The sequence below is a fragment of the Nerophis lumbriciformis genome, linkage group LG09, assembly GCF_033978685.3.
Source record: "Nerophis lumbriciformis linkage group LG09, RoL_Nlum_v2.1, whole genome shotgun sequence".
In the NCBI taxonomy this organism is placed as follows: Eukaryota; Metazoa; Chordata; class Actinopteri; order Syngnathiformes; family Syngnathidae; genus Nerophis; species Nerophis lumbriciformis.
The window spans coordinates 22,707,821-22,730,196 of NC_084556.2; the positions used below are offsets into that span (position 1 = coordinate 22,707,821).

The window sequence follows — 22,376 nt, forward strand, 5'->3', positions numbered from 1 at the left end:
TAAACTATCACTCCATGCTTGATGGAAAACCTCAAGCTTGGTCGCGCGCCATTTGCGTTCCAACTTTCTACATGATAATTTATGAGCTCTGGTTTCCTCTGTAAACCATGGGGTGCGCCTTTTAGGGGCCCTTTTTTGTTTTAGCGGTGCTATACTATCAATGGTTTTGCGCAGGGCATTGTCAAAGTTGTTAGTGAGGTTATCAATAGAGCCGACATAATTTGGGAATGGTGCCATTACCGAAGGCAGTAGGTCAGCAAGAGTCATCGTTGTGGCGGCATTAATGTTGCGGCTGCTATAGCAGTTATTATTATTATTAGTTTGTTGACAATGAGTCAGAACTTCGAATTTTATAAGGTAATGATCGGACATTACTTTAGTATACGGGAGTACCATAACTTTGGAGGTGGTGACACCCCTGACCAGCACTAGATCTATCGTATTGCCGTTGCGATGCGTAGGTTCATTTATTATTTGTGTAAGACCACAGCTATCAATTATAGTCTGGAGCGCCACGCACTGAGGGTCCGATGGGGTATTCATATGGATATTAAAGTCCCCCATTATGATTATATTGTCTGCGTGCGTCACTAGATCAGCAACGAACTCTGAGAATTCATTAATAAAGTCCGAGTAGGGCCCTGGGGGGCGGTAGATAACAGCCATATCGAGAGGCAGCGGTGCGACAGACCTCATAGTAAGCACCTCAAACGATTTGTATTTATTATTTAGGTTAGGGGTAAGGTTAAAGTTTTCATTGTATATTAATGCGACCCCCCCACCCCTTTTAAGGGGACGGGCAATATGCGCATTCGTATAGTTAGGAGGAGATGCCTCATTTAGCGCAAAAAATTCGTCTGGTTTGAGCCAGGTTTCGCTAAGACCAATGACGTTAAGATTGTTGTCTCTAATGACCTCATTAACTAATAACGTTTTGGGAGACAATGATCTTATGTTTAAAAAGCCCATATTATAAGTATTGGGCTGTTTTGACGAGTTTTTGTTTAAATTATCCGTAGTAGAAATATTAATAATGTTGCGTTTATTATACGTAGTGCACTTTAAATAGTTTCGACCATATCTAGGAATTGATACGACGGGAATTTTCAGATTGTTTGCTTGATGCTGCGATCGACTAAACGCATCATGATTTGCCACCTCAGTAGAATGCATATCTACCCCGGACACATTCCCAACAGAAAACACATTATGTGAGTTGTGTGTTATTCTAAGAAAATTGCTATGCGTACAGGAATTATCCAGCCTGGCGCTGGCTAGTTCTAGCTTAACTGACTCCTCACCCGGACTAGCAGGCTCTGTAATTGCCTGTGACCGGGCTTGCTCTAGTGTAGTTAGTCAAATGTGACTTAAACAGTAGTCTATATTCTTAGACAGGATGATGGCGCCTTCCTGGTTAGGGTGAAGGCCGTCCCTCATCAGCAAGCCTGGTTTGCCCCAGAAAGAGGGCCAATTATCAATAAACGTTAGTCCCTGTTGTCTACAGAAGCTAGCCAGCCACTTGTTAAGCGAGACTAATCTGCTATATCTCTCATCATTGCCTCTCGCAGGCAGGGGGCCAGAGACAATTACTCGATGCCTGGACATCTTTCTAGCGAGATCACAAGTCCTGGCTATGTTTCTCTTTGTAATCTCTGACTGTCTCATTCTAGTGTCATTGGAGCCAACGTGTACAACTATATTCGCATAACTAGTGGTGCGATTAGCCTGTCGTACGTGTTTACTAGGCCTGTTGCGAGTTAGCTCCCTAAGATTAGCCTCTATGTCAGGTGCTCGGGCCCCCGGGATGCACTTAATTGTGGCTGGTTTGCTAAGCTTTATGTTTCGGGTGATGGAGTCCCCTATGACTAAGGTGTGGTGCCCGGTAGACTGGGGTGTAGGACTAGCTAAAGAGCTAAATCTATTATGCGTCTCAACCGGTACACCGTAGCTTGTAGGCCGCTTAGGACTACTACATGCTGGGCTAGTTAGCTCGCTACAGCTAACGCTAGCAGATGTGTCCGCAACATCTAAAGTTACGAGATTACTCTGCTCTAACTGGCGGACACGGCCCTCTAGCAGAGCCAGCCTCTCCGTGAGTAAGGTGCAAGACGCGCAGGAAGCCATACTCACGGTGTTTTCTGTCACCGAGTGAAGTTCCTGCTGTCTTCCGAGAAGTCCTGGTCACGGTGTGCAGGAGTAGACTCCTTCTGACCGGCGCCCGGCGACGCCTTTCTCCGCGCTAGCTTCGTTAGCTTAGCAGCTAGCTGCTAGCTAGCTGCGGGAGGGGTGGAGAGACAGAGATCGGGTGATTTGCAAGTTAAATAGTACTACTAAATATGTTGAGAAAGTAATAAAGAAAGCTGCAGAACAATTTAAAAGCACACAAATAGAACGATACTTAGCTTTTTCGAAACAGCGAGCAGTCAGCGAGCAGTCACGCACGGTGAACCGGAACCGGAAGTCAACACACACATTTAATTAAAAAAAAACGTTATTATGGTCTTACCTTTACTTATAAATGAAGTCCATGCGCCGCTGTTGTGCTGGATTAATGCACCCCCTGATGGGAGTGTTATATCAACTAAAGCCCTCACTTAAACTTTCCACGTGCAAGATTGAATCTATTTAAAAAAGTGTAACCGAGGGTTTATAAATGTCGCCTATACTGTATGAAACTACAAAATAACAAACACGGAGGCTCCAGTTTACACGAGGACCACTTTATTTACCTTCTTTCAAAAACCTCCGCTCCACTGTGTCATCACTTCCGCTCTTAGCGCCTTCAAAATAAGAGCTCAAGGCATATACTGTATAACAGCGCATAACAGGAACTTAACATCACAAAGAGGAAAGTCCATAAAAATAGGTTATTTAATAAGAAGCCAAAATGTGCAAAAACAATAATGTTCGTGTTGGAGGAGTTGTGAATTAGGTACACCTGCAGTCTGCAGGTGTACATAATGTTGTGGCCCTGCAGTCATTCACAACTCTTCCAACACGAACATTATTGTTTTTGCACTTTTTGGCTTCTTATGAAATAACTTTTTTAAATAGATTCAATCTTGCACGTGGAAAGTTTAAGTGTGGGCTTTAGTTGATATAACACTCCCGTCAGGGGGTTCATTCTACGGCGGGGGTGCAGGAGGCGGGATTACTGGAGCCTCAGCCAGTGCGTCTTTTGCAGCTGTTTTATGATCGCTCAGCACAAGATATACGTTACACACATACAGTTGTTGACAAAATACACTGTACAATATTTACCTCAGCTAACTAAACTATGGAAATGTATAATATAATTCATATAGCAATACGGTTTCACTGCACAGCAGGCCAGCAGTTAGCCGAGTCAGCAATCCATGGTGAGGCACAACGCAGTGACGTGCCTCAACTGGCTGCTGATCACCGCACCGTCTCTTCTTAGTATTTGAACGGCAAATGTGAAAATTCAGCGATTTTAAATAAAAATAATCTAAAACTGGTGAAGTTAAATGGAAAATAACTTTATAGTATAATCACTGGATACATATAACAATTTAATAAACATTTTTTCTTTTTACATTTTTTCTCACCTGCCTCTAGTGACTGCACATCACTGGTATGTATATATATATATATATATATATATATACGATGTCAACCTTTTGTCATACATTTTTGGTGAAAAACCAAATCATGTGAAAAGTGGAGTGTACAAAAACTGAGGTACCACAGTAATAATATTGCTTTTGAACTAGTAAGAATCAGTGTTGTCGCAGCACGGTCAGGACTGTCATCTGCCATTACTGTCACTTTATAATGTTTACATGAACGCTGCGATGAACTCAAATTGTGCATATGTCAAAAATGATTCACACACTTTAGCACAGGCGCACAGTCTGCTACAGTTGCAGTGAATTATTTATGTTGCTGTCGAGCACACCCTAGACTCAATCATCAAACGCTAAATATGCAAAGAATATAACATACAATCTGAGTGGAAAGGGCAAAATATCCCATTACAGTATGATCCTAAAATGAATTGTGGAGATTCAATCTTCTTTTGGAGGCTTTTGCGGTTGCCGAGTCTTTATGAAGTGTCCTGCCCTAAGCAGCGTGGGGACAAACCGCCTCTTGAAGACATTTAGAGGTAATGAAAAGTTTTCTCTGAGGCTCTTCTTTCTCGCTCAAGCCATACAGAAGGTCACATTATCCCAGTTTAATGCGGCATCACACCCCCGGCCATGTACTCCACAACTCCCAGTGCATGTGCCTCTACGTGTGTGTGGAAGCGTGCATGTTTGTATGTATCTAATTGTGTGTGTGTGTGTGTGTGTGTGTGTGTGTGTGTGTGTGTGTGTGTGTGTGTGTGTGTGTGTGTGTGTGTGTGTGTGTGTGTGTGTGTGTGTGTGTGTGTGTGTGTGAGGAGCCTCTTAGAACAAAGGTGAGCATGAAAGTGTGAAAGACGGTTCCGCTAATGTAAGTTCACAGGATACAATGACGACTGTAGATGCTTAATGGCGTGCATCAAAGCCTGTGTATTCTATAATCTACTTCATTTGTTTTGTTCCACTGTTGAGAGAAGAAACGCTCAAATGCTGAGTTTTGAAATTTCCGGTTTCTGTGAAATCATGAAGAAAAAACACCTTTCTCATGGACATGATCCCACCTATCCCCCCGAGCTAGATGTGAACACTTATAGGGCCTAATTGACTAAGATCTAAATACCACGCACGCAATAAACCAGACCTAGGAAAACTACGGCCAGCGGGCCACATGCGGCCCATTAAGATTTTCAATCCAGCCCGCCGGACATTCTACGTTATTTTTTTTTAGACCTTTAACATCAATACTGTAGCCGACATTATGAAGAGCAATGCTGTTTTTAAATTACCTTAAGTTTTGAACTATAGAAAGTAGTTCAATGGTCGAAATCTGCGCTTCTGGTTGTTATAGGAGTTATTACGGTAATCTACGTCACAGCAGCTCAGACGAGGAACAAAGCAGAGTGGGCGGGGTTTGTTTTCAGAGCTGCCAGCCCGAAACGTATGTGTCAGGAACAGATGCGGAAGCAAATGTTTATGTGATAATATATCATATTGTAGGTGTTTATTACCCTTTGCATTCATATTTTGCTGTTTTTGTTATGTACGCGAGGGATGGAAGAAGACGACACAACGAAGAAACTCAGGTTACCTGGTTTGTTGTAACCTTTGATGAGTGTGTGGGAGGTGTATGCTCCTCTATGTGTTGGTTGCGGAACTATGTGTGAAATGAACCATGTAAATAGTACCAGAGGGTGTTGTACGTGCGTGATGGATGAATTATTCGACAGTCCAAGGGGGCGAGGCACAAAGGAAGTCCGGAGACAGGCAGGAGGTCGAAGGCCGGAGAGAAGCGACGAAGTCTGTGTCCAGGCAAGGGTCGAGGATCGAGGGAGGCAGTCCAAAATCCGGAGGGAGGTCGAGGCACAGGGCTCGAGCACACGGAACAAGGCGGGTACTGCGAGGGAGACCAGGAACATAAGTCAAGGAGACGAGGAGGACAAGGAGAACAAGGGCGAAGACAACAAGAGGGAAGCCAGAGACGTGAATGTTTCCTACTGAGAGTTAACGACGTTCCGGCGTAGGCTCCAAGGGTCGACTGGTCTTTATGCTGCCGTTCTGATGTTCTCCAGGTGCGCTGACAGTCTGCAGCTGCGGCGTTGCGTGGCCGTGAAGCGCTCGGCGCGTGCGGGGGTGTGTCCTGGCATACTGCCAGACAGAGTGTTGGTGGATCCTACAGCCGGCGAATTGTGGGTTCGAGACCGCGCCGTTACAATTTTTTACATTTTTGTTGTGTTTTGCTTGATTGTAAGAAGTAAAAGACGAGCGATGTTCATATGTTGTTAATATTCATTGTTTTATTTTTCATAGTTATTATTGTAAATCCCACTTTCTTTATTTTCATGTACTTTTTCGGTGTCCCATTCAAATTTCATTCCGTTTTTTTTTTTCAGGTGGTCTGTCATAAAGTTTTTAGAACTCTATCGGAACTTGTGACTTTTGGTATTTGTGTTCCTGAAGAAAGGAACACACATGCTGTACAGCAGATTTTTACAGCTAAATGTGTACCGTATTTTTCGGAGTATAAGTCCCTCCGGAGTATAAGTCGCACCGGCCGAAAATGCATAATAAAGAAGTAAAAAACATATATAAGTCGCACTGGAGTATAAGTTGCATTTTTGAGGGAAGTTTATCTGATAAAACCCAACACCAAGAATAGACATTTGAAAGGCAATTTGAAATAAATACATTTACGTTATGTAACACTGCTCAATAAGGCAGGTTGAATAAGTGTACGCTTTATGAGGCATAAATAACCAACTGAGAACGTGCCTGGTATGTTAACGTAACATATTATGGTAAGAGTCATTTAAATAACTATAACATAAAGAACATGCTATACGTTTACCAAACAATCTGTCACTCCTAATCGCTAAATCCCATGAACTCTTATACGTCTAGTCTCTTACCTGAATGAGCTAAATAATATTATTTGATATTTTACGGTAATGTGTTAATAATTTCACACATAAGTCACTCCTGAGTATAAGTCGCACCCCCGGCCAAACCATGAAAAAAACTGCGACTTATAGTCCGAAAAATACGGTACATATAATTCATACACACATACTCATTGGCCCCCCCAAACACATTTTTTCTCTCAATGTGGCCCCCGAGTCAAAATATTTGCCCAGCTCTGCACTAAACAGTGTGTGCAAACAATAAAATAGCGTGTACTATTAGTGGGCGTGTTGCGTGCGATTTACTAAGACTGCGTGTGCAATTGAAAAGTGGTGCAGGCCGCCTCATTTAAATGAGGATTTTGCGTGTACTATACAGCTCACCACTGCCCATTCATTCAACACATCAATTAAATACATTTAAAAATGTGTTTCGATCTGCACCTTAAGTCTGTTGAAACATACACGCACGGCGGAGGATTCTCTGTCCATCGCGTCTTTATAGCACGAGCACTCCTCTCTCATAGCCATGTGTGGTGTCAGTTTAAACGTCGTTTTCTAACGTGCTAAATAAAACGCAAAATAGTGCTCCTAAAACGGTGATGAGCGTTGATAAATCACATATTTGCACTTTCCCCTCCCATTATTGTGGGCGCTATTATGCTCAGCATATACTTTGCATATTAAAGAAGACAGCAACGCAAAATGGATTGCACGCCTTATTCTGCTCATTTAAGAGACAAAATCCACTTTGCACACGTTTAGTAGATCAGCTTTGCGTGTGCTATCAAGTTTGCATGTGTTTCAGAACACGTGAAGTAAACCAGACTCTTTATACAGGAAAGCTGTGTAAGAAGGCAGGCTTCACTACACATCTTAAAATAAATCCGGTACCTCTGCAAATTATCTGACGGTCAGCTACAGACGTGGAAGCTGTGCATCAGATTATTTATTTTTTCAGCGAGTGTGCTGAATGTTAAAACTGTAACATTAGCACTTTAGCTCACATAGCTACGCTGGTGTTGCTAACGTTTGTGTCATCCTGTCCCACTTCTTAATGTAATGTTGTTGTATGTGATAAATGGTGTCTATTACATTGGAAAAGTGCTTAGTTACTGTGCAGTGTATTTGCAAAAACTGAATGCTTATTGGAGTCACATAGTCGTGGACAATGACAGCTCATTAGCATGAACGCTACAGACACTCAAATTGTACTTGACGTAACGAGGGGAGGTGGGTAGAGTAGCCATAAATTGTACTCATGTAAGAGTGCAGTTACGGTACTTTAGAGTAGTCATCCAAATAATTGCTTGAGTAAGAGTAAGTATTCAGTAAAAAAAAAAAAAAAAAAGAAGTTACTTATAATTCATTTAGTAGCTATTTTTAATGGTATTTGCATTGTGTGTGTGTGTGTGTGTGTGTGTGTGTGTGTGTGTGTGTGTGTGTGTGTGTGTGTGTGTGTGTGTGTGTGTGTGTGTGTGTGTGTGTGTGTGTGTGTGTGCAAGAGGGAGAGAGACGCTACTACAGTATGTATTGCCAAATATGCACATTTTACAGTCATGTATAGGGATGGGTACCAAATCCGGTACTTTTTTGGTACCGACCGAATCCCGACTGTCCTACCAGTCACCGATTCATGTGAAATCCAACAGCACCATGTTTTGGTACCTGTGTTGTGCGTGAAGTCACGCCCGGTTGCCGAGTCTTTGCACTTCGGCACTTGGCAATCACTCCAGCAGCACTGAGAGCGGACTCAGTCCAACTACCTCTAGGTAATGTTGCAATTTTCAATGGCAACAATGAAATTGACTAAATCGTTCTAATGTAAGTTAGGTAAGGCTCCACTTTTCCAAAAATGTGCTAGCTTGATGCTAATATATTGGTGTCAGGATTCCTGGAACGCAGCTTTAGCGACGCGACCCCAAAATAAAGACAGGGAGACAGGAGGTGAGTAAAAATATTATGATTTAATAATCAAAAGAAAAAGCACTCGAGGGATTGAGGAATGAAAAAGGAAACAAAAGAAGGCTAGTGCAACAAAAAAGGGCATCCTAATAGGAGACACCGAGCTCAGGTGTGTCCTGGTTGCCAATCAAGGACAGGTGTAAGAGCCAGAACTCAGTGGACAGACAAGGGACGCAAATCTACAAAATAAGAGTACTGGACAGGAACTAAAACACCACACAAACAGGAAATAACAACACAAGTCCAAACAGTCACAAGGCTGTAACATTGCATTGGCTATTGAAATGCTACTAGTTAGCAATTGTGGTTTTATATGTTGATTTTAACGCCTTCAAATGTGTTAATGAAAACTACAACTAAGATGCACGTTACAATCAAACAGCTGGTGTGTAGTACGTACCATAATTATAGTATTAACACTTTCTGGGATGCAAGAGAAAACAAAACAAAACACACCATAAACTACACACTTCAACCCAGGCCCGGCCCTAACCAATCTGGCGCCCTAGGCAAGATTTTAGGTGGCGCCCCCCACATCGGCAGTGAAGTGTATATACTCACAAGAAACCGAATAGCTTTGTCTTTGACCTTTTTTTTTTTTACTTACAACTATACCTAATATATAAAGGGGTGGAAAAGTGACTATTACCTGCAGGGCAAACATAGCTAACCAGAAGGCAATAACAATGTAAACAAAAAACAGCTGCTTAAAAGATCTAATACAAATGTCCCTGAAAAATGTAAGGTGGGAGTACTGTAATTACCTAACGTTACATTATTATTTTCCATAACAATTTAGCCCCCTCCACAATATTAACCCGACGTTAAAACAGGATTAGCAATTGCCGAATCATGTGACATTAGCTTAATGCTAAAAAGCCGGGTTACTATCACATTCTGTAACAGACAAATAATTTCATGTTCGGCTCACCTACCTGCTACCTCTGTCTTTTCTCGTTTCTCCTCCTCTTCTTTTCTCTTTTTTCTTCCCTGGGCACCTGACAGTTTTGGCCGTTTTGACATCTTGTGTTGATTTTTTGATGTGGTGACGTCCAAAAAGAGTCATGATACGGGAAGGGAGGGGGCGCACCGTGCGGGGGGAGAGGGGGGGGAGGGGGCGTAATGTTGTAACAAATAATATTTCTATTAAATAGGCTTTACTTTGCATTTTGATTAACGTGGGATTATTTTTTGTATTTAGAAATAATAGTACCAACTTTTTTTTTTCTTCTTTTTTTTTCTCCAACATTTGTGGCACTGGCGTGGCGCCCCCTGATGGACGGCGCCCTTAGCATTTGCCTATACGGCCTATGCCACGGGCCGGCCCTGCTTCAACCATCTAACGTCTTGGACTTGCAACTGTAATTGCAACTTAAAGTACCAGTAGAATGGAAAAACAAGTTGCCTCTATATTGAAACGATTATCATATATATCTGATTTATAACACCAAAAGACCTCCAAAGTTTACATGTGATCAAAATAGTATCAATCTCACAGAAATTCACAAACCATTTTGAGAGATAATGAGCGAGCCGGTCATGTGATCGGCGACATAGAACCACAGATCCCTTTCCCACCAACAACAATGCTAATCTTGCAGACTTTGTGAGAACCAACAACGATTACTTTGGGAAAAATTATGATCCAAAACCTTATATTTTTAGCCTGAATATAAGGAGGATGAGCTACAAGTTTTAGAAGCTGTGTGCTAAACAGATCCAGCTTTAGTGAAAAACTATAGCAGCATGTAGCACTAGTGTTCAGTGCTAAACAAAAAATACAAACTACGAACATAATAAAACAATCCCTTACTGTACAATGTCTGGTCTGACTGTGATGACGACTGATAGGATGTTAATATCTTACCGTTTAGATGAATAATTAATCATAATCCACACAAATGGTTTAAATGATAAGTTGCTGGCTGCAGACACCGTCTTCGGTTGTCCTGTCTTTGTCTCCATCTCCGGGTATATATTAAATGTCACAGATGAACAACTTCTAGATTTACGTCTCAATCCTCCTATTATCCAGATGAGAGGCATGATTTATAATCTAGAATAACTTTGTCCAGCAGGACAGCGGCCAGCTCAATGATCTGTTGATATGATGTGGTCCGAGTGCAGAAGCGTTCCCATCAGGGCCGTTGCTAGGAATTCTGGGCCCCCTCTACCCCATTCATTGCTACCTTCAATGTTGTTGTTTTTCATTGTTCGTGTAATACACCCAATTTGTTTCCTTTTTTTTAACGAATAACGACTTAAAGGGGCGACTTCTCTACGGTGTACTCCGCCTTCCGCCCAAGTGCAGCTGGGATAGGCTCCAGCACCCCCCTCGATCCCAAAAGGGACAAGCGATAGAAAATGGACGGCTGGATGGACTTAAAGGGGCTTTTTGCAACATTAACACGAATGCTTAGGGGGCGCTAACTTTCCAATGTATTTTACACAGTTTATTGTTTATTCCTCTCACGGCTTCTCCTACCTAATGACGTAATTACGTACGTACGTAACACATGCACGCGCATTAGCTTTAGGTGTTGTTTGGTAATAATAGCAATTTGGATGGTTAGCGTTAGCTGTCATTGAATGTATGTTCAAACATAACAACAACAACAGGACTGCAAATTGTTTGTTTTTTCTCTTGGAAAGCTTTTGTGTATGTGCATGTACGTGTGTGTGTGTGTGTACGTTTCAGAGTATTTTCATGTAAATGATCAATCTCATTTCACTGATTTGCAACATGTTATTACACCTCTGATTGCAAATACATGTTCAATCAACCACTCAACAAATAGGTATAGTGGGTATTTTATTGTATTTAACTATCGAGCACTGATATGCAAAAAACAAAATGCTCAAGATAGTCTACAGGTAAATATGTAGCATTTAACTTAAAACAAAGAGCCCATGGAATACGTTGTTATAAAACAAATATAAAAAACAACAACAACAAGCGTCAAGTCTCATTTAAAGACTTTTTATTTTAAATAAAATAAAATAAGATAAATAAATAAAAATGTTGTTACATAAAAAGGAAAGTAAAATAATATAAAAATAATTACATAAAAAAATAGTAATTAATGAAAATGTTAGTGGACCAGAGCCCATGGAATACGTTGTTATAAAACAAATATAAAAAACAACAACAACAAGCGTCAAGTCTCATTTAAAGACTTTTTTTTTTAAATAAAATAAAATAAGATAAATAAATAAAAATGTTCTTACATAAAAAGGAAAGTAAAATAATATAAAAATAATTACATAAAAAAATAGTAATTAATGAAAATGTTAGTGGACCAGCAACACATACAATCATGTGTGCTTCAGGGACTGTGTCCCTTGCAGACGTGTTGTACATGTTGTGGGAATCAGAGTATTGGTAGCAGAAAGAAACAACCCCTTTTGTGTGAGTGGGTGTGGATGAGTGTGGATGGGGGAGGGAGGTTTTTTTGGGTTTATGCACTAGTTGAAAGTGTATCTTGTGTTTTTTCTATGTTGATTTAATAAAAAAAAATTTAAAAAAATAAATAAAGAAAAAGAAAAAGAAAGTTTAAACTGGCTTGTTATTCACTGTAAGGCTCATGGGAAAGCCCAACACCTGGCCTTTTTGTTAGCAAATTTGCTGATGAGGTCTTTGAAGTCCAATTGTCGGCTTAGTCATAATGTCATAGTAATGTTAGTAATGTCATAGTTATTAATTATGAGCATCTGACGGAGGTGATTATTCAGTAATGGGTAGAACTTGAATGTGTCATAATACAATTCACGCAGCTGCTGGATGGGCACATACTGGAGCACCGTCCGACAGTGAAAAGTGTGAAACACACAATCACACCGTTGCTTAACAATGAACTGGCGACACTCTTTTTTCAAATGAACTGGCGACTTGTCCGACTCTGCAGTGTAGTGTGGCCAGATGACAGCTAACGCCCCTTAAAGGTAATGTTACAGACCTTAAATGAACACGTAGGCTAATTGTTTCAACCCTCGGTAGTTTTACTCTCTCACCAAAAAGTGTTTGATGTCCTGGGCCCCTTCTCTGCTGCTCCTACGCCTCGCCTCCTTCCAAACTATTTTCTGTTATCCGGACTTGTGCTCTTTGCGGGATGGAAATTATTAAAATTAGAATCTTGAAAGACTTGTGGCTTTGTTTTAATACTAATTTATTCCTATGAATATATATTAGTTTAGTGTATGCATAATCACTTTGTCACAGAGGCTACTGGGGGCTGTGTGTGAGCCCTGGCGGGTTGTGGGCTCTTAGATTTGTCATGGCCTTTCCCCCCCTATACGACGACCCTGGTTACCACCGTGACGTCATCCCATCTACGAACATTCGGAACGGATTATTCAAAATGGCCGTCTGAAATTGTGGCGGTTTGTGATGTTTAGATGTTATTGTTGCATACTTTGCAGACTGGAAATACAATTGGATTTGGTTTAATGGATACAGTGAATGTGAGTGTGAATGTTGTCTGTCTATCTGTGTTGGCCCTGCGATGAGGTGGCGACTTGTCCTTGGTGTATCCCACCTTCCGCCCGAATACAGCTGAGATAGGCTCCAGCACCCCCCGCGACCCCGGAAGGGACAATTAGTAGAAAATGGATGGATGGATACAATAAAACACAATTAGACATATATAGTCAACTTGTTTTTCTGTTCTACTGTTACTTTAATGTCATTCTTACAAATGAGACTCCGAAATGTGATAACGTAACAAGATATAACAACTGGACAGTAGTTATCATAATTTATTTTTAAATGTTGCAATCAAAAAATTTATATTATCAAAAACAATAAATATTTATTAATACACAAAAAAGTACCAAAAATTGGTATCGTTGAGTACCAGTATCGATTCCCAGGTACCGAGAAATGGTACCGTATCAGTCCAAATGTGAACGGTACCCATCCCTCGTCATGTATTATAAGAGGGGCAATGGTGGCACATACACAGCTAAAATACACACAAAAAAGTACTGCAATGTGTTTTTTCTACTTGGAAGTGGAATTTGTACTGAAACAGAGGACAGCACATGACACAGCTGTTCTTTTTCCATGTAACGTTAACATTGATCGTCCGATTGCTTATCGCAAGCCGTAATGTCACTTTTTACAGTGTGGTGCCGCCAAGTACAGTCATGTGACTGCCAGGCTCCGTCTCATTGGTGAAACATCACTAGTGCTTACGATGGATTGGTGAAACAGTCATGTGACCGTACCCGGTAGAAGAAATCCCTAAGACAAGTCTTTGTAAGCAGTTATTAATAGATAATAAATAGATATAATGACAGTAAAAGTTAAGTGTTTGCAAGCAGTAATTAATAGATAATTAATAAATTTAACAACGGTAAAAATAAAGTCTTTGCGAGCAGTAATTAATCTATAATAAATACATATAATGATGGTAAAAAAATTTAATTTTTATGTAATATAGCGGTAGGAATGAAACTGTAACAGAGGAAAAGAAGTGTTTCTTCTTAACAAAAAAAAAATCAAGTAAAAGAAAAAGTATGTTGCATTAAAACTACTAAAAAGTTACTTAAGTAAATATAACGGAGTAAATGTCGCCAGTTTATTTAACATCAATATTTATGATTGGCCATTTGCAAAATGTGAGTAAAAACGTGAAAAAATAGACCAAAATATGTTTGGTACAGCAAATTAACGTTCTTCCATCGCTTGTTTTTCAATGTCAAAGGGACAAGACGGAGTTGCCTCTGGGTGCTTTTAAATGTGGGAGGGGCTCGCAGCATCACCCGCTGCTCGTTGAGACGAGCAATATGTGCTTTCATGTCAGAGTCACCAAAAGTCTCTTCACTCAATTTGTCTTTATACAAAAGTATCGAGAGGGGTCAGATTACTTGCTCATCCTTTCTGCTGTGTCTTTTTATACTCTGGCTGTATTACAACATGTTTATGAGTGAGTCCAAACAGGTATCGCTAAATGTATTTGTGGCTGATAACCAACAGACATTCACAGCCAAGCCAATGATTAATGACTAAAACGCTAATAAGACATATAAAGTTGTGTCCTTTATGCACAAAATTATTGTATTGATTGAATAGCAAATTAATATCACTTAGTTCACTTTTTCATGAGCTTTTTTCCGCGTAGAAGTATTTTTAAGTAAATTTCAATAGCTGTAGGGAAGCCAGAACAACAACTTTTTCCTCCTATTGCTTTAATATGTCACTCGCTGGCTGTACTACCTTTAGAATACATATATTACTGTATATCCAACCGGCATGAGTGTAAACGTTTAATACAGGCTCACTAATTAAATTCATAAACAAATGATTCTTGTGGCTCCAAGCTGTGCCCTGCCGGTTGGCGCAGACAAGGACGAGGTCATTTGCGCCTGTTTAATCCCGAGTTGAAACACGGCCCGTCATTTATCTCCACTGTGCTGGCAGATTGTCTGACCTCAGGCTGCTGGCAGAGAGCCCGCTGTTACTCTGCCTCAAGGCAACAACTAACTGGACTCAATTAGGTGACTGATAACTGTTGTGTACTCAATATTCACACGCAACAAAAACACAACACAGCAGCGTAAAAACATGATCTATGAAGCAATATGGATAAAAAGCTAACGTTGAACTGCTAATTTGATCTTGAGCGATAGGAAGGTGCCTTTGACTTGTACTGTTGCTTACCTGTTCAACTTTTTGAATCGTGGCTTGTCTGAGGTTCCTCCTCAGGTACACAATAGCAAAAGGTGTATTTTGTTACCTTATTGAGCTCCTGGGAAAAGACCAAATTCAAGCAACAATAAACATTTAGTTGAATGAATACTTCTCTGACGATTGCAATCAAAGCTGAGCTTTAGAGTTTGTAAAAGTAGAAACTTCCAATCCAGTTCATTTTAACGGTGGTGTTTTCAAACTTTTGAATCGGAGCTTTTCAAAGTGTGGCACAACAATTATATAGCACCTACTTTTTGAAAAACTATTTTTCATGGACCATCATGTGTGGCTTTACTGCTCACATCAAACTCTCTCTGAATCACAGGTGTCAAACTCAAGGCCCGGGGCCAGATCTGGCCCGCTACATCATTGTATGTGGCCCGGGAAAGCCGCATAAATATGAGTCAATAAAGTTCACTTTCTTTCCATTTTGACAGAAAAAAGTACATGTACTGGAAAAAATTGCTGACATTTTAAACTTGAATATTATCCAGTATTGCAACAAATATCATATTATCATACTGTCCAAGTGTTTTGTTCAAATAATAATAAATACTCGACTTATCATTTTAAAGTAAAAAATTATGGCTCAAATTGTACACTTTTAAAATGGCAATATATTTTACAGTAAAATTGACATGGTTTTTACAGCATATTACTGTACATTGAAAAAATTATATACACCTGTTCTTTACTGTACAATTCTGACGACGAAGCTGCTGTTTTTTTTCTTCTTTTTTTTACCGTCATATCTACTTTTATTATTTTTACGGTGTATTACTGTAAAACTGGTAACTTCGTTGCCGGATTAAAAAAAAAAAAACAGTGGAACTGTTTTTTTATTTACAGTAATATGTTGTAAAATTGACAATAAAATTATATTTTCTTTCCTGTGAAACAACTGCTTTTCCATTTTTTTTGTAATATGTTGTAAAACACAATATTTTACAGTAACATTCTGGTGACCGAGTTGACAATTTTTTACTGCAAGAGCTACGGATTTGTATTTACTGTGTATGTAAAAAATATATGTAACAGTAAATAACATAAGCAAATTTGTGGGTTAAAAAAGATGACCAAAATAATCCACAACAAATGAGTAAAAAAAATATTGAATCAAGTTACCGTTTTTGCAGATTTGGTTGGTTTTCAATTTATTTGGAAAATGCATACATTACAATTATTTCCAGTTGTTTCATTACAGCATGTCTGAAAATAATTAAGAAAAAGCTGTGCTTATTTAAAACTACGCCTTTTCGAATCACAGCAGTTTTATCACATTTGTTTGTTCTCTGTTTGTAACACAACAATGAATAGATAAATGAGTAAATAAATACATTAATATACAATAAGTAAACAAATAAAAAATACACATATAAACATATACACAATAATTAAAGTTCTCATAAATAAATAGTTAAATAATCTATGGTTCACCTAGGGCAGGGGTCGGCAACCCGCGGCTCTAGAGCCGCATGCGGCTCTTTAGCGCCGCCCTAGTGGCTCTGGAGTTTTTTCAAAAATGTATGAAAAATGGAAAAAGATGAGGGGAAAAAAAAAATAATTTTGTTTTAATATGGTTTCTGTAGGAGGACAAACATGACACAAACCTCCCTAATTGTTAGAAATCACACTGTTTATATATATTAAACATGCTTCACTGATTCGAGTATTTGGCGAGCGCCGTTTTGTCCTACTAATTTTGGCGGTCCTTGAACTCACCGTAGTTTGTTTATATGGAACATTTCTCCGACTTACTAGGACGTGTTTTATGCCACTTCTTTTTCTGTCTCATTTTGTCCACCAAACTTTTAACGTTGTGCGTGAATGCACAAAGGTGAGTTTTGTTGATGTTATTGACTTGTGTGGAGTGCTAATCATTTATATTTGGTCACTGCATGACTGCAAGCTAATCGATGCTAACATGCTATTTAGGCTAGCTATATGTACATATTGCATCATTATGCTTCATTTGTAGCTATATTTGAGCTCATTTAGTTTCCTTTAAGTCCTCTTGATTCAATGTATATCTCATGACACACTATCTGTATGTAATATGGCTTTTAATTTTTTGCGGCTCCAGACAGATTTGTTTTCGTATTTTTGGTCCAATATGGCTCTTTCAACATTTTGGGTTGCCGACCCCTGACCTAGGGGATAAATCAGATTATCTAATTTGTTAAGGGTTTAAGATGTTTTTCAGGATTCTTCTTCTTTGTACTTTGTGAACATTTATAGTTTGAACAGTTTCTTCAACTGAATCATATTAGTACTTTCCTTGCTTAATACATTCTATAATTTCATTGCATACGGATATGCTGAATGTTTTAAGTGTTGTTCGTGTATACAAATGTTTCAAATTAGATTTTCCTCTAAGGTTATATTTCTCCTCTTTTGTTGAGATGGGTAGCAGGTTATTTGTTTTGTACATTTGCATGTAAAAATGTAGGCTTTTCAGTGACATGTCATTGTGTTGAAGTTATGATTACCAGTGTTTCTACGTGCATAACTCCAACTCTTCTCTTTCTCCCCTTTGGAACACAGCGCTCCAAAATAGCCGTTTATGAGAAAATGTGGTCATACATGAAATCGGCGGAACCGTCGGTGTTTGCCAAGACAACACCCGACGGGGTCTCCCGGGTACGAAAGTCGAAGGGCAAGTTCGCCTTTCTCCTGGAGTCCACAATGAATGAGTACATAGAGCAGCGGAAGCCGTGTGACACCATGAAAGTGGGCGGCAACCTGGACTCTAAGGGCTACGGCGTGGCCACGCCCAAAGGCTCCGCATTAAGGTGGGTGGGATAATATAACAATGTGCTCCATGTTGTTGTAGTATTCCACCTACCCTGATGCCACCTTTTCTCATTTTCTTACCCCTTAATTCTTGACTTGAATAACCGACACATTGAGCCATCATCTCCTGTTTTGTCCGTCTGCTTCCTCCTCCTCATTTTCTCTGATTGTTCTCCCCATCTGCCACGTACGTCCTCCATCTTGTTTCTGTGCTGCCTTCACTTGCAATCTAATGCTGTTGTCTTCTTGCGTGCACATGCCAGTGGAAAGAGCCACGTTTGTCGTGATGAATGCCGAGCAGCATGCTGGATATGTCCTCTTTGCTAACCTAAACGTGACCCTCCATGCCACCTCCCTCACTATTTTTTTTTTTTTTTTTACTTCTTACCTTTCCACAAAAGTGATGAGCAATTTGTCCCTTCCGTGCTCCCCCTGTGAACCATTGATACTGAACGCCATGATTATCACTATTAGATTTCTCACGGACCTGTTCCTTTTTCTTACAAGTTATGTTTTATCGTTTCAAGAAATGCTGTTAACCTGGCAGTGTTAAAACTGAATGAGCAAGGCCTCTTGGACAAATTGAAAAACAAATGGTGGTACGACAAGGGAGAGTGCGGCAGCGGGGGAGGTGACTCTAAGGTCAGCCTCCATGTCACCAAAGTCGGGTGTCCTAGAACTGAGTAATCGGCAAGGCTGGCGCCCTTCAATATTAATGATAAATGAATAGTAACATAGTGCCGCTGTGATCAACTGGTATCCCTTTTAAAATTCATTCCAAGCTTGGTCTGTGGCTATGGAAGACAGGAAGCCCTTTTCTCCTGATTTCTATAACCACATGCCAAATATGAAGGACTTTTTTTTTTTTTTTAAGGTTTAAGCTTTTTCAACATCCAAGCTGGGCGGGTAAGCACGCTCCAGTGTGCACAGGGAACAGCGTTGTCTTGAGGGGACGAAGCATCACAGGCAAACGTGAGAATTCTAATGAAAGGAAACAAGCACCTTCTCTCTGCTTCTCCACACAATGAATCCTTGCAGGATGTCACCTGGGGGCCCATTTGAGACACTTTCTTTGTCATGCAACATTCCACCAAATTAGTACCACTTGTTTGTTGTAACTCTGTCAAAATAAATGCCATTTTAAATCAGATAATACCAGGGATGTACCCATCGATCAGCCACCGATCAGTATCAGCCCATTTTTGTGAGATGTACTGCTGATACTGTCTTTATTTTTAGACCCCCGGCTGACGAGTGGCTAGCAGCTAATTATGTGTCTTCCTACACAGGGTGGATCCGCATTTCTTAGGCCCCGTTTACACTGAGGTTAAGGTTGTCCAGGGTAAATCACACCTAGCCTTATCCGTGTAGACACACAACAATGCCACCATTTAAGATCCCTCACCCCCCTCCGTCCGCCGGCGCAACGCGACCTAATACGCATGCACGGAAAATGCGCACGTCATAGTCACCTCCAGTGTAGCTTTATGTGCAAGTTCTTAAATGTAACTTATCTGAACAACATCCAGTGTTGTGGTATTTCAATTAACTGGAATCCAGTGTGCTGTGGGGCCTTATTGTAGTGAATCACACCTGAGCCATCATAAATTAATCAAATCTTTATTAGACACGTAAACAATGTGATAAAGAACATTTTACAACAATCAAACTAGGGATCTAGATATCTGGTCAGGACACTCCTCACTATTTTGCCTTCACCTTCATTGTCTATTCGTTTTTGGTGACTTTACTGTATATACTCTGGACCTAGACATACATGGCGGACAATAACTGATACAGTCTGCTTTGCCAGTCCAAATGCATTCGTCGTTTTCCTCGACGGCCAGGCAATACAAAGCACACCCTACCTTTTTTATCACATCCACGGGATTCGTATTCTCCTTGTCTCTCCTTCGACAAATGGACAAAGTTTTTCGCTAAGTAGCATCACAGCTGACCTGGACATTGGAAAGTTCTCTTGCCGTCTAAGAAGTGTTGTATCCAAAATAGCTGCAATCGCTTTCTCTTAAGGTATTCATGTGTGATTTCCACAAGCGTCTGTACATGTAGAAGAAGGAGAAACACGGGTATGTCTAGATGACTTGTCTTCATATTTCCAGTGGTTATCTCCGAGCTTTATTATGAAGCTGGCTGTGGCGTGTTCTTTCTGACGTCACTTCCTGTGTGGGCGAGGTCTTTCTGGCGTCACTTCCTCTCCGAACTCACTTTGTAAACGATCAATGAGTCCATACAAAGCTAAGTGCCGGATATTCAAGAATTACACGGCTGACTTACCCGTGTAAAAATTTGTCCGAGGAGGGGCACCTTAAACGCTGGTTTAGTGTGGCTGAAATGGGGCTTACCGTATTTCCTTGAATTAGCGCCGGGGTGGTAATTAATTTAAAACTTCTTCTCACTCCGGCGCTTACCAAAGGCATGCGGTAAATGTAAGCATGCGCTAATTATTTTAAAACCTCTTCTCACATGCGGTAAATTTAGGCCTGCGCTTATAAATTTGAGTGTGATGTAAGGATACCATCATGAAAAGCACATTTAATTAAAAAAAACATTATTATGATCTTACCTTTACTTATAAATGAAGTCCATGCGCAGCTCCTTCTGAACAAAAGCATCGATAACTTGTTTATAGAAGTCTTCCTTATCTTTATTCAGTTTAAAAGTCTCTCTGTCTCGATGGAGATCTTCCTTTAATTATTACCTCCTGCTTCGATTGAAAGTCCAGTTTAGAAAACTGTTTTATTTTAGATATGTAATCCTCCATGTTAAAAGTGCAAGCGAGAGGAAAAAATAAACGATCGCTAACTGTTGCTGCTTATTGTCACTTCTTCTGCAGCCGAGTAGTCGCAAGAAGGATCACTAGCGCCCTCTACCACCAGACGGCGGGAGTCATTTAATGACTCATATTTGACACACGCAGCTACGGTATATTAATAAAACATAGCTGCTTACTGTTCTTTTTAGCATATTCAATAGCTTGGACCTTAAATCCTACATATATATATATATATATATATATATATATATATATATATATATATATATATCCTTTATCTTCTTCCCTTTATGCGATTTTAAATTATTGAAAATATTTAAATTTTGAAAATTATGACGTCACTCTTGACGTGACGAGTTTGACCTGGCGGAAATTCTAGGCATATGCTAATTATTTTGCGAAACGAGTTTGACCCGGCGGTAATTCTAGACATGCGCTAATAAAAATAATATTTTGCGAAACGAGTTTGACCCGGCGATAATTCTGACCTGGCGGTAATGCTAAGCTTCCGCTAATTATTTTGCGAAACGAGTTTGACCCGGCGGTAATTCTAGGCAGGTGCATACTATATACCCAGCAGCAATTCAAGGAAATACAGTAGGCTAAATAATTATTAGGGCCTTAGTATCAGAAGTATTACTATCAAGTGACATTATCACTGGAGGAAGGGGCTAAAAGCATGTTACAAACCGAGAGCAAGCCAGGAGCAGGCATGCTGTTAGCTAAGGTAACTGCTAAGCTAGTTTTAAACATCAAGAAATAGGTGCTTAGTAAACTTTAATACGTTTTGATCAGTGGTTCTCAAAATTTCTACCAGCAAGTACCACCTAAGAAAAAACTTGGTACCACCTTAAAGACCAACATTAACTTACATTAGCGTAGTAAGCCTAAGTATTCATTAAAAACAAAGTAGAGGTTTTATTTAACAAGTAGATGTAATATTTTTGGCCACTGTAACAGTAAAACTGTGTTTGAATATAGGAAAGTAAAACACTGTACTTTAATCAAGTCATTATTTGGCGTACCACTAGATGGAGCCTGCGTACCACTCGTGGCACACGTACTACAGTTTGAGAAACCCTGGTGCGGATGGAAAGTAAGCAGATATTAACATGAATTGAACAGGTAGATAAATAAGAGTCTAGAGAGAAGATAATATAACAACTGTTGGTGTGTCAGCATTGTCACAGTCAGTACACTACACGTAAGAGGAGGGTGCATCCATCCATAAATTGGTGTCGTCGATACCAGGGGTAGCATCAATATTTGATTGATACGAGAGTGATTATGCCAATATTTTTACTTTCTCAAAATAACTTTTTTGTTAATCTTTACAAAAAAAACTAAGAATTTGAAAGAATAGTAGATATAGTAGTACCCAGTGTGTACTATTGACGTTTTGATCAAATAATTGTAATAAATGTTTAGTAACAGTCACATGTGGAAAAAAAGACACATTAAACTAATCAAAATGTGTATTAGCTACGGCTGGCAAAACTAACAAGTTAACTTATGTGATGATGGCATTAATAATTTACACACTTTTTTTAATTATGCAAATTATTTTCACCATACAATCTATTTTAGGGCTTAACCACTGTACGTTTAGTGATCACATCAATGCATACGTCAGTACAAAAATGAGTGAGGGG

The 22,376-nt window shown here is 39.8% G+C and overlaps 1 protein-coding gene across 6 annotated transcripts in view; it reads left to right on the plus strand.

Moving 5' to 3' along the window:
* Positions 1 to 22,376, plus strand: part of gria3a (glutamate receptor, ionotropic, AMPA 3a) — a 267,421-nt gene that overhangs the window by 227,686 nt on the left and 17,359 nt on the right. For 3 of the 6 annotated variants that reach the window (XR_009815421.1, XM_061962200.1, XM_061962198.1), the window contains exons 13-14: positions 17,682 to 17,929; positions 18,458 to 18,572. The exons of 1 other annotated variant lie outside the window; for it this stretch is intronic. Coding sequence is in view for 4 of the 5 variants with exons in the window: in XM_061962200.1 (XP_061818184.1) it covers positions 17,682 to 17,929; positions 18,458 to 18,572 (363 nt within the window). In the remaining variant the exon portion in view is untranslated. The remainder of the gene's footprint in view (positions 1 to 17,681; positions 17,930 to 18,457; positions 18,573 to 22,376) is intronic. 2 more of the 6 variants (XM_061962199.1, XM_061962202.2) reach the window with 1 other exon arrangement.